This window comes from Calonectris borealis, chromosome 19, assembly GCF_964195595.1.
Source record: "Calonectris borealis chromosome 19, bCalBor7.hap1.2, whole genome shotgun sequence".
Lineage (NCBI taxonomy): Eukaryota > Metazoa > Chordata > Aves > Procellariiformes > Procellariidae > Calonectris > Calonectris borealis.
In genome coordinates, this window is record NC_134330.1 from 12219362 (window position 1) to 12232053 (window position 12692).

General features: G+C 42.1%; 1 protein-coding gene across 6 annotated transcripts in view; it reads right to left on the reverse strand.

The window, feature by feature from the left end:
- The window catches only part of TYW1B (tRNA-yW synthesizing protein 1 homolog B), a 109794-nt gene that overhangs the window by 81304 nt on the left and 15798 nt on the right, over positions 1-12692 (reverse strand). For 2 of the 6 annotated variants that reach the window (XM_075169022.1, XM_075169020.1), the window contains exon 8: positions 7937-8063. In XM_075169022.1, the coding sequence (XP_075025123.1) occupies positions 7937-8063 (127 nt within the window). Of the gene's footprint in view, positions 1-2055; positions 3210-3247; positions 3339-6128; positions 6183-7936; positions 8064-12692 lie in introns of those variants that run through there. The other 4 variants (XM_075169019.1, XM_075169023.1, XM_075169025.1 and 1 more) reach the window with 4 other exon arrangements.

Below are 12692 nucleotides of genomic sequence, written 5' to 3' on the forward strand. Positions count from 1 at the left end.
ACGTGGATGAATTATGTGCATGTGAGCAATTATGTTATTTTAATTTTGAAAGCAGAACAGATATAGCTAAGATAAACTGAATTTCTACAAGTACAACTGTCCATATCAGAAGCAGCATCATGATACCTGCACAGTCTAAAAAAAATGCATCTGTAAGACAGCCGTACTGAACAGCTCTCAAGGATTGCTGACTATCCCAACATGGCAACATGTCCAGAAGAAAACCCAAAGGCACCTTCCAGTACAGATCTCTACACCACGAAAAGCTTGCTTCAACAGAAGACTTTGAAAGCACAAAGCAAAAGATTTAATTATGAAAGAATGAAGTAGATCAGTGGTTGAAAAATCCCCAAAAGGTACAAGAAAAAGACTTAGCCATCCTTTTCTTAGAGTCCAATCACTGCAAGCTTCATAAAAGCCACTCTGATGTCACACTGTGCTTCACAAACTCAAATGACTTTCAGAAGGCTTTTCTTCTGAGAAGAGTAATGTACAGCTGGCGAGTCACTATGGTTCTATCAAGCAATCTCCTTAAATAAAAGCCCTCTGGTTTGAAGCAACGATTATCTGTTAACGCTGAAACTCAGTGCAGAAAGGGGAACTTCAGGAGAACTAGGAGAATGTTTACAGCGAAAAAAGTTTCCAATTTCCTGCCGCTTTGCAAGAGTGCAGTTTAAATGGGCCAGAGCCGAAGGTCAGCGACACAGCAGTAATCCATCAGCACCACTAGGGACCATTCGAAAGTCGTAACACAACTGCTGCACTTGAGCCACTGCCCAAAAGACAGTGCTCTGACTAAAGCTAGAAAATTAATATGAAAAAAAACAAGAAATGCCATTGGTGAAAGGAACCTGTTCAAATTATATCAGCATTTTATACCAAAATAGAAAGAAGTGGAATCTGGGCAGTGGAATTTTTCAGATTACCCAAGCACTATAGGAGAAAACTCCAGTTTCATTCCTAGCATTACTCACTCTTCAAGAAACCCTTGCCAAGCCCATCAAGACCTACTCCTTAGATTTTCTCTTCTTTTGAAAAAGAAGAAAGTACTCTTAAAATTTGTGGAAGGACTTGCCTCCATGAACTCAAAGCAGGAGTGACGACACGAGAAAGAATTACAGGACTGTACCTTATATGCAAAAATACTGTCATTCCAAAATGGACGGAAAGTTTGGTCTTTCAGTGGAGCTGCTGAAATGCTGCTTCAGATCCTTCTCATCGTACACAAAATGAAGAGCATCTTGAACATTTTTAACACATAGTAAAAGCCTACTAAGGTTAGTGAAAGAAATACAGCTGCTGCAGCAGGCAAACCTAACCTAGTATCAAGAAAATGAGACTGGCAAAGTTCAAGAGTAGGAATGCCAGTAGCTATAATAAATTCCAGCCTCAACACAGCTGATCATAAAAGAGCTGAAGAATTCTTAAAATCTGGCTTTTCACTTAAACCCAGATGTCCATTTTAATCCAAAAGCACCTTTTCCTTTGCAGCACAGAACTGCCTGGGCAGTAGGAATACAAAACCTCCAATATTCAAATTGCATAATTTCTTGTCAAACTTTGCCTTTGACAGAAACAGCCACAGAGACCACCGATATTTTCACCTACATCAACTAGTACTGAAGAAAAAACAAAAGAAAAGCCTTCTGTATCTGGCACCTTTGACAAAAGGCAACGTGGTAAGCCAGACCATTTGCTGAGCTGTTGTGAAATGTTTGCCATGAACACATCACGTTGCTGACCTCCAGCAGCAGCAACCGTAGCAAAGCCTGTCTTATACAAGTGAGGCCATGGGCATCAACAGCATGGCAGCCCATACCATTTTAATCCATCCCCCAAATCAACTGCAAGTTCTTGAGGCCTCCTCTCACCCAAGGTAAGATGGAGAAGAGATGTCTATTCCTCAGCCCAAGTAATTTCACTAACTTCCACGTTGGCTTTGCCATCCCAAGAGGAGAACAGCTGCTCCCCTACTCCTAAAAAGAGATCTTTGGGGCTCGGCAAGCAAACATCCATCACCATCCACCAGAACAATCCTAAGAAAACAGAACTAACCAGCCATCTCCAGAAGTCACCTTCCAACTGCTCTCAGGCACTGCATCCAAGATAAAGACCTGCAAGATAAAAGTCCCTCAAATGTTCTGAATAGCAAAAGGATGCCTATGCCTCTGCCTGGGAGGTTGGGAAGACACTGAAGCTCCACTGAGGAGGACAGCACACGCAATTCACATTCGGGCTGTAAAGCAAGCAGAAAAAAAAAGACGACATGATGGGACTCTTGAACAGGCTGTCTCACAGAAGAACCAGTTTCCCACAAACACATGCCCTGCGCTGCCTCAGCTCCCCTGCTAGGGTCAAAGCAACAGCTCCATCGTCAGGACCCTGGGCTTTCCCCCTCACAGTCACCTACTCTCTCACGGAAGACCTTTGGGTTCCTCCAGTGCCTTCTGTAGCCCTGCCTCGTATCTCCAGCTCCCCTTGCATCTTCTACCTATTTTGGCTGGCCTGATGGCTGGGCAGGAGACAGCAAATGCGTGCCTCGCCTCGAACCTCATCCTTGCCAACTGGCAGTAACCAGCTGGCCAAACAGGACGGGTCATAGCTCGGAGGTCACGTGAGGAGGAAGAGCCTCAGTTTCTCTTCTTTATTCATGGGAAAATCCTCAAGAAATCTGCAGGCACTTAACATCTTTAAGAACTGTACATCAGTGTCAACTTTGGCTGAAAAGTTTCTAGTGGAAGAAGGCAACCAGCCTGTACAACTCTTCCTCAAGTACCCAGAGCAAATACATAAAGAGACAGAACTACAAGTTGCTACAGACAAGATCTTTTTTTCGTTTGTGTTTTACCAAGTCTCTCTTTTTCAGTCATTACGGGCACATTTCTTTCTCCACATTTCCATTCATATGAACTGTCCCCGTGCTTGTGGAGTGTCATGTTATAAAGAAAGGACAGCAAATTTTATCCTTGCCTGAATATATTTTGTATTTTGTTCCAGCTTAATAGACTTAATTTCAAATATCAATACTCTCCAAAGCCCTCCCAAAACCTAAAAAAAAAAAAAAGGATGCACTTGTGATATAAATGCATTTATACTTATTTTCCTCTATTACACATGGGGTAATTCCACCAGCTCCAGTAACTACAGGAGGGAAGAATCAGGCTCGCAAAACTGAGCTTTCACCATCTACTCTGCTCTGATAAGCTGCTACATCTGCACCAGCAAATTAGTATTGCAGTCAGCTCACCACCAGCTCTTGGCAGCTTCCACACCGTGGGACTTCAGCATCTTCTGCTTCCTGGATTCCTCCCCTTTAACTGTGTATTCACTGTTTATTTACACAGACATTTTCTAAGGAACTGCAAGAAAGTTTAGTAGGCTTAACTTTGTCTGGTTTCGGTCATTGTATTTACTCTGCTTACTAAGAATCATTTTCTATTTTGCAAACTAATTTTTAATCTTCCCATGGCCAATATTTGAATTCTGTGGTACATTTCAGGGACTGCACCAGTGTTACTAATCCCTGACGCAGCTCTGAGCTGCTAGTGCCACCTGGAGTTTAATAGCTATACATAAAGCATGCCAAATCCCAAAGATGCATGCAAACATTTTAGCACACAGCCTGCAAAAGTATACATCCAGCAGCACCAATCTCTGTGCAACGTCTTTGCACAGTGGATCTCATTTCCAAAGTCCGGACACTCAAAAAACTCAGCACAGTAAGCCAAGCTGAGATGGTCAGAGGAGCTCAGAGCTGCAGGTAATGGAAACATCAGTCCAAGAACCGTCAGCAAAAGCCACCGAGTACTTTGAAAAATCTAATCTCAAACAAGTTTGGTAAGGACTTGAAAAAGCCCAGCTTCAGTATTTTTTCTGAAGTGAGCCTCTTGATTGCCCATAAACACTGAAAAACATAGACCAAAGTATATCTTTATATCAACCATGAAGTCAAAGCATGAAAACAAGGGGTTACTGAAGCAGCCCATACTATTTCAGATACAAGCCGTCTCCTAATACCACTTGCCTTTGGATACAAGTAAAATAGAGGTATCCTGGACACCCTGGTGCTAAATTGTACGCTCACTTAACCAGTAATGGCAGAACAATCCAACTGGACTGCAGCAAAACTGTACCTGTGGTAGCAGAGACACAACAGAATAATTTATACAACGTCAGTGGGGTCAGACTTTGGCTATCATTAATCCATTCCCATTGTGTTACCTACCACAAAAAGCACAGTTGTATTTAGTAGTGCTACAGCAGAAAAGAACAAAGCAGAGAGAAAATGTCAGAATGTCAGAAATACACAGTATGAGCAGCTTAAGAAATCCAGGTCCTTGGAATCTCCTAAGCAAACGATCAGCTCTTCAGGGTTTTGAGTTTGTTTTTTCTCTGTTTTATTCCTGCACATTTAAGAGAAGCACATCAAAGACGACCTGAAGCACTGCTAAATACAACTGTAACTTGATAAGGATGAGGAAACTGGCTGTCACTGTGCGACATCATGTTTGACCTCCAAATATTTCGAGAAGTTAGCTGCAGTAAAACCATGATTCCCCCAACTACCAGCCTTTGCTTTCGTATTTGGCATGACAATTTGTTTGGCTTTCAGTCTGCTCATCGCTATCAATAAAACATTTGGCAAACCAAAGAACGGTGAAGACTAATGATGGCTAACAACCTGAACAGAGCACAGGTCTTTGCACTATTGCTGTACTGACTTTATAGCAGCAGCAAATGTAAAAGAAAGTCAATATCTTTGTACCTGTAAAATAAACACAGCTGATACAGGGGACACTGAAGAAACCCCCGTGGAATCACACTGGATTTTTTACAGTCACCTTTCCTATTAAAACAGCAGCTTGAGACTCCCTCTAAAGCTAAAGAAGGATTTAAATGCACTTCCTGAAAAATCAGTGAAGGGCCCGACGATCAGGAGCTCTGGAAAGGCAAACTTCACCATGTACAAAATCCTCCTGGTACCCAGCCCAAGGAAAAGTACTTTAAGCCCAGCAGGGATTGTTTCGAGAATCTACAAGCAACTGCAGAAAGCAAATGAGAACATGTTAGGCTGTATCTACTAATCACCACAGGAAACATTAATATGAAAAGTTTGCTTCTATTTTCAGTTAATTTCATGACATCTACCTAAACAGATGAAATTACTGAAGCATTAACACAGCAAAATGTTAATACAACACTGCAAATATAACACAGAGCCAAATACTCAACTGTCAGCCTCTCTCTCTCTCCAGCTATATTTGTTACTTGGAGGCACTAAATAGTTTGTGCTGTATTTGTTTTTTATGCAAGCCTGAACACTGGTGGAAAGGGAATCAGCATTTTCTCACAACACAAGATTGGCTACGACTTTAAAAAGCAACTATTACAGAGCATCTTTTATAAAGGTATTTGCAACCAGGCAACTACAAGAGCTAACACGTATACAACTCAATAGGTGAGGCTATATTTAGCTGCAATTCAATGCCAGTGCTAAAATAAAACCATTGTTTAAGCAATATTCAGTTTACCTACAGGAAGGTAAATTTGTCTGAAAGTGAATCAAAATAAAAAGAGCGAGCATTATAACAGTCTGAAGAGATGCTGTTCAAAGGCAAACTTGTGCTATGCAACTACAATTTCAAAGAGCAGCTTTCTCCTGAATCACTAGTAGTTTTTTCCTTCTCTTGGGCTAATTATGCCCTCAGGGATAATCTTGAAAAGACACTGAACCTATACCCAAAGCAACCAGTTGTTGCTAAATAAATTAGATTATCTTTTGACTACATTGCACTTGTTATTTTGGGGGGAATGGTGCTGAGGGAAGGAGAGACTTGTTTTATTTTTATAGCCACGTAAGCCTGTCTTGGTGTGTTATTTGCAGAAAAAAAGTGTTATATGACAAGTGAAAAAAGAAAGGCAGCGTCTCTTCTTCACTGTTGAGTGACCATTAAAGAATTATGCGAGTAGCAGAGGAAAGAAGGAGAAGGTTGTGCCAGCGAGAGGCAGCTGTAACTGTAAGGATACAGACACAATAGTCTTAAGTCTTTGAAACTGCAGATTTAAATAAGTTGATCCAATGCTGGCACTACCCCGAATGTCAAAGGAAGGGAGAAATACATACCTACCTACCTGGATAATGAATTCCTGTCCCTGGAACATCACAAGGAAATCTGAGTTCTCTGGGGAGAACTCTGTGTCAAAAAAATTATAGTAGGAAGGTGACCCTCCCTCCAGCACTGTTTTCATTTTTCAAAAGACCACTTTTTAAATACCATTAGAAAGGCACCATTTCATTCATTCCCCAAACCTGAACCAATACAGGCTGGGTCCGAAAGTGAGCCAGTGTGAAACACTCCTGCAACTACCACGGCACAATACAGAGCCCTGCACCACAAAAAAGCCAGGGCACGGTGCTGAAAACCACCCACTACTCCCCTCTCAGGACCACAGGCAGCCTCCACAGCCCTTCTAGGGTTCCTGTGTCCCAAAGCAAAACTTGGGATGTCAGGGGGACTTGGTGCATCCTTCCATGGAGTCAGTGGCCTCTCTAACCTCTCAAAACAGGGGGCTTGCAGCAGCCAACTGTGCTCTCCTTCCCGCTGTCCACTTCTAGACAGCCGTGTCTCCAGCAGCCCACTCCCCCAGCCCTGCTAGCCAAACCCACCCGTCCTCCAAACATCCTTGCAGGCAGACAGAACAATTACACTTCTGGATCATAAACAGACAGTGGTAACTAAATAAATTAATAAGTAAAAATAAAAGGCTGTAACAGTGCTGCCACCACATTACAGCCTTCAGCATCGAAGCTGAGAAGATGTATTGAACCAGCCTCCTACAGCCGCTCCACTGGTCCCAGCCAGCAGCAGCACCACTATGGACATGAAGAGGAGGCAAAGTCACTGCCACTCCTTGCTAAGCCTTTGCTTTATTCCTTCTGACAGCAAATTTAAAGAATGGCTCTTTATCTTATAGCTGTGCTAAGGTTAATGAAAAAAACTAATGACTAAACACATCAGAATCTTGATGGGCAGAACGCAACACTAGTCACCTACAAAAACTCGGGCCGAAGAACGGCCGAGATCCTGGGGATCCCACAGCTGCTGGACTCATACAGAACGTGGTTAGAACTTCAGAGTCCGGATCTGTAGCAAGGTGCCTCCACTGCAACAACCAGAAGTGCCTTCTCAAAAGCATCAGGAGAGAGAGTATTGATTCAGCAGGCAAGAAAACTGAGCGCACTCTCATCCCAAGAGATAAAAGAAATGAGACTAAACTCCCTTTGGTCTCCAACTGAGCAGCATAGGGGAGCTCACATCACCCTTCTCCTGGCTCTGCCACTCAGAACTGAGGCTTCTGAACTGCAGGGTTGTCAGTCTGGCTTTTCTCATGCTTGCCCTTTGTTTTAAAAAAGGTGTTAAGTTCATTAAAACTGTTCTCTACAGCTCATAGGAAAAGTACTGATCTAATCATCTGGTGGATTGTTACAGTTAGTTTGAACTACTTCCTTCTCTGGAAATAAAGTTTCAGTAACAAAATCAGAGTTTGAAACTGAAATAAAAGCAGGGGACTAAGATGCAAAACAGAGATGCAAAGCTGATCTTTAAATATTCTTTGAGAAAGCTACACTCTGGGAGCTAGAGGCATGTGGGACCATCTTCATCTCTCTCAAGCTGCCTTAGCAGATACATTAAACCCTGCGAACGCTGATACACTCTCCACGTTATGGCGTGCATCACGCTGAGATGCATTACCCAGCTTTAGCTTGTTCCTCTGCAACAATGAGGTTGTCCTGCCTCTGGTTAGAGCCTACCATGACTGAGGGTCCAGAGCAGTATCTTCAACATAAAGAACACCATCTTTCACTTGCTCTGTTAGAAGTCTACCACTAAGACTTCAAAGTCTGGTCTACCATCTGGTCTTTGCAGAACCTCACCTTGTTTTGTGAGCGCTTCTCTCAGAGCCGGGGTAATCATCTCTCTCTTCTCACTTTCCTCCTTCCTCCCAGCGTTCTCTCGAGTCAAGCTCATTCCAACATCTCCTTCCTCGAGCTCACGTTCTCTCTGTTTAAAGACAGTGAATTACAACCATTTAGATTCAAGCATCACATTTTAAACACTGTGCACAGTTCAGCCACAGACCTGCTAAACTTAACACTGACACGAATGCCCACACAAATTCTTGCACTCGTGTAATCCTGCATTCTATCACTCTTCTCATTAGATACTGTAATTTAGGACAGTAAATCTAAAAAAAAAAAACAAAAAAAAACCAAAAAAAAACCAACCCCACAAAACACACAAGATTTGTTCTACTAACACAGCAATAAAATTCTCTAGGACAGTTTACGAAACAAGGTATTTGAATCTCATTTGAGAGTAAGAAGGACTCCAGGGTTTAACCGCAAGTGTTTCACGATTGCACAATAATCTCATCTCTCCGCAGAACGCAAACCGGAGGGAACAAACCATTTTGTGCCTGACACACGATTGCCTGGAGTGACAAGCAGCTATTGTCCCAATTATTTGGGGCAGGTCAGGGAAGAAAGCCACATCACTACAATGAGTTAGACAGCCCAGGAGTTTACAGAGTAGAAGCTGTGGTCTTCTCAAGTCCCCTAAGGCGGCAGCCATGTGCAACACCAAAATTCAGTGATCACCAAAGCCCTGCAAGAAAAGGCTGTTCCCCCCTTGCCCCCAGTCAACTCCAGACACACGAGCTGCAGCATCCCACCTACGTTTGGCTTCCAGCAGACGCTGCTTTATAGACACAGTTAAGCCCTTGGAGCTTACTTAAAACCAAATGCAGGAATATCACGTATTAGCATAAAGTTTCAAGCAGGAGAAGCAAATCCTAGCACATAAGAAATCGTGAATCCCCCGCTATATAAGTGTCACTTCTGAGACTTTATGGGTATTTATTGTTTCATGTCTGCACAAAGAAGCATGAAAGTGTAAATAATTACTTTGATATTTCATGCAACTTATAATCTGTCAGTCCTTTATGGCTTTTTTGAAATATTAAAGGAGTTATGGATAAACAACAAACAAAAACCAACCGAGGACATTTTGTTTTCACAAAACTGAGGCTATTTCACATCCAAGCCTCTTTTGTGCCAAAGACATCAAGAAGTTCATACAAACGCTTCCAGTTTGAGTCTACCCACCAACTGGTAGCATCACTAAGGAAACCAGTGCTCCTGACTTGCCAAACTGTTCTTCACAAGCAGGAAAGTAATCTAGCTGTTCCTAGACACACAGACAGATTTCTTTTGTACCTGAGCAAAATTTCAGAAAATAAAGGTGCCTCAGAAGAAGAAAAAAAAAAATTTAGGAAAAAACCCACACAGACTCAGAGGTTCAAGGACAAAACAGAGTTCCTAATAAGCACCTGAGAAGGGAATCGGAAAGTAAAACATTTAGGGACAGAGGTTATTACCTTTCCTACTCATTTTGAACAAAGTTTTCCTCACAGTTTCAGGGAGGTTGTGAGGAAGGTGTTTTCTAATGACCAGTAACACAACGTGGGCCTTACTGAAGGAGAAAGCTGTTTCCATCTTCTACTTCCTTTCACTCAGTTCTCTGAGTTTTTAAGCAGGATTTCATTGGTTTCTATAGCACATCATTCTATAGCACACATCTATAGCCTTCCCTGGAAGGCTAGCTCTATTAAGTACTTGTCATTTGTTGGGTTTAAATGCTCATTTCTTGAGACTTGATCTTCATTTATCACCAAGATGCTTTAACAGTAAAATATTAATATTACTGGAAAAGCCTCATGCATAAGGAAGGAAGGAGATAAAAGGAGATAAAATCTTCATCTTTTAACTATTAAGTCTTAAATGAAGAGCTTCTCCTCCCACAAGCTATCATTTAACCCAGAACTAGGCCCAGCCATCCACTTAAGAAGGAAAGGCACTATCTTAGTACAGATTTGTTAGCTACTTAAAGCAAAATGCTACGCAGGATTTACAAGTGGACACATCCTGGCCTATCTGCTCTACAATCTTACGCCAGGTTGATTCTCCCAGAAGAACTAAATATGCATTATGGAGTACATCATAATATTAAAAATGCAGCAACTGACCTAACTACAAATGAAACATCCTATCCAAGACAGCCTTCAGAGACAGAAAAAGTCCTTCTGAATTTAAAGGGTTTGCATTTCTACCTGCCTGTTGTGCCTGTAACTGCAATATTTGAGAAAAGCACCTAAATATAAGAACAACAAATAAAATTTCCTTACTGGCAGGGCAGAAACACATTTATTTCAATAATCATTTTTGCCCTCACAGAGATGATAATATTTTTTCCCCCCTCATCCTGATGTGAAAGCCTGTAAACAAAATAATCATTTGTTTTTCTCTGAACTGCAATACCTGACTTGTTCAGTTTGGCAAGTGATTGGCTTCAGATATTTCTTGTGGGAAATGGAATTCACAGCCCTGGGAGTTTTACTTATTTGCTTAATAAACCTTTCATATCTATTATTTAGGGTTTGAGCGGAGAGAACAAAGTTAACTTTGTGCAGAGCAAACTTTTCAAGTCCGGTGATTTAGCAGAAAGCCCTGTAGTAAATCTAAGGCAAATTACTGTCTTTCCATAACAAATCAAGCAAGTAATGACAAGAGCCAACTTTTCATGCCCTTGAAATACTTCACTGCCGAAAAACTGAAGAGTCATCCTCTGGTCTGTGTTCACAAACAAGAGAACTCACAGATGAGAAAATCTAGGAATACACTCCAATTTCTTGGTACCGCAAGGCTCAGCACAGCTCTTGCTGCAGCCTGCTGGAGTTTTGGTTTTTTTTTTTGCTCCTGCTATTGAAGCAGATCTGAATAAAAGCAATTGAACCTCATGCGTAAGGACTTAGGATCACCTCTTCTACAGGTGAAGGCAAAAAAAAAAAATCTCTTCCCTTTTATTGCCATACAGGCAGCACAACAGACACAAACAGCACAAACTTTACGGGCAGCAGGGGAAGCCCATTTTTGATGGCTTAAGAGCAGAGGGTATCCAACAGACACGTGCAAGAACCTCAGCATTCCCAGCCAAGGCAGAGGTGTTGCCGCCCCTTTGACAAGTCACAGTTCAACTGTTTCAAATTCTTTCCGACAAATATGCCTACAAAATTAATCCACAGCCACATTCAGGTATGGTCAGACTGTCCAACAGGACATGCCACTTCTCCTCTCTGAAGTGCTCTCTCCAGGATGTCAGGCTGCTCGATGTTTTCTGGTTTATTACAACAAATGGTTTTCAAGCTAAGATGGCGGGGGCAAGAAAAAAAAGAAGAGAGCAAGTTCAGCATAACTTCCATGCAAAAAAGTATTCCCTAAAACTACCTTAATTTAGCATTTTAGCCTCATGGCTCTATTTATTGATGTGCCACAGCTGAAAAAAACATGCTGCCCGAGAAGTTTTTACTCCTGGAAGGAAAATGACACCCAATGTTCACTGACATCCCAATGTTCACTGAACTTCTCTCCTACTTAACCTCCTAGTGGTCAAACAAGAGGGAACCCCTGGCCTTGTTACGATTTACAGCCTCATCTATCAAAAGGCTCCAGGATCTTTTAACAAATGAAAGGCACAAACATTAAGAAAACAGTAATACATCAGGGGCTGGAGCCAGGACTAACAGAACCAACACTAAGGGAAAATGTTGGCAAGGCTATCAGGAAAAGACTGCCTGGCAGCAAGAAGTATTAGTAAGACTTTCCCAGGGGAGTCACTAAATGAAATATTAAACTTCATGAATTACATGAATGAAGAGTTAAAGTTCACACCAAGCAGAGCTCTGGAAGCAACACTCCAGTGGCAAGAGGACAGCTAGAAAAGCTGACAACTTTTCCCTCAGTTCAGGCTCCACTGTCAGTGGCACCATAGGGGTTTTTTGAAAGTTAACTAGACATCAGGCTGCCCACGGGAATGGGACTCATGTCCTTACAAAGCAACCTTCCTGCGAGACTAAAACACACAGAAAAAGAACAGGACAGGGAGTAGACTTGCACAAAGATACTCTTGAATACAACAGAAGAGGAGGAGAAGACTGCTAGTGCACTGTGGGAACCTTTCTGCTCCAGGTACAAAGCTCTGGCTGTCACAACTCAACCATAACAAACGGAGACAGAACTGCAATTTGCTCAGTCCATGGATTAAACACTCTGCCAACCTTACAGCAACATAGGATACTCAAACCGCTGTCAGTCATCAATAAAAATGGCTTTGAGCATTTGCAAGTGAGCGCAAAAATGAATCCTGGAAACTTGGATTGAGTAATCAGTGAACCAGTAAACAGCCCAACAGCAAGAAAATCTTATTGAAAATAGCAACTAGAGTCTATATAATCACAGGCTACATACCCACTCCGTACATCGCCTCCCAGTTAAGCATGAAGCAAAAAGCAGACAAGGATTGAAAGCATGGCAGCTGAGAGATGGGGAACTTGGCAATCTATTACCTAGCCATGACTGAAATAGGAGGCGGCTTGATCAAAAGTAAAAATCATGGCATGCGTTTCCAAAAAGCGTCCCTAACATGGGGAAAGCCCCTGAGAAGTCCTGACTGCTACCAACAAAAGACCAAACCTCTGAAGTGAGATTTCTCCTGGCATAGAAACCTTTGTGAACTTTCAATAACGAGCTGGAAGGAAGTCTCCATCCACGTCTACCTTACTATGCTGTAGAACAA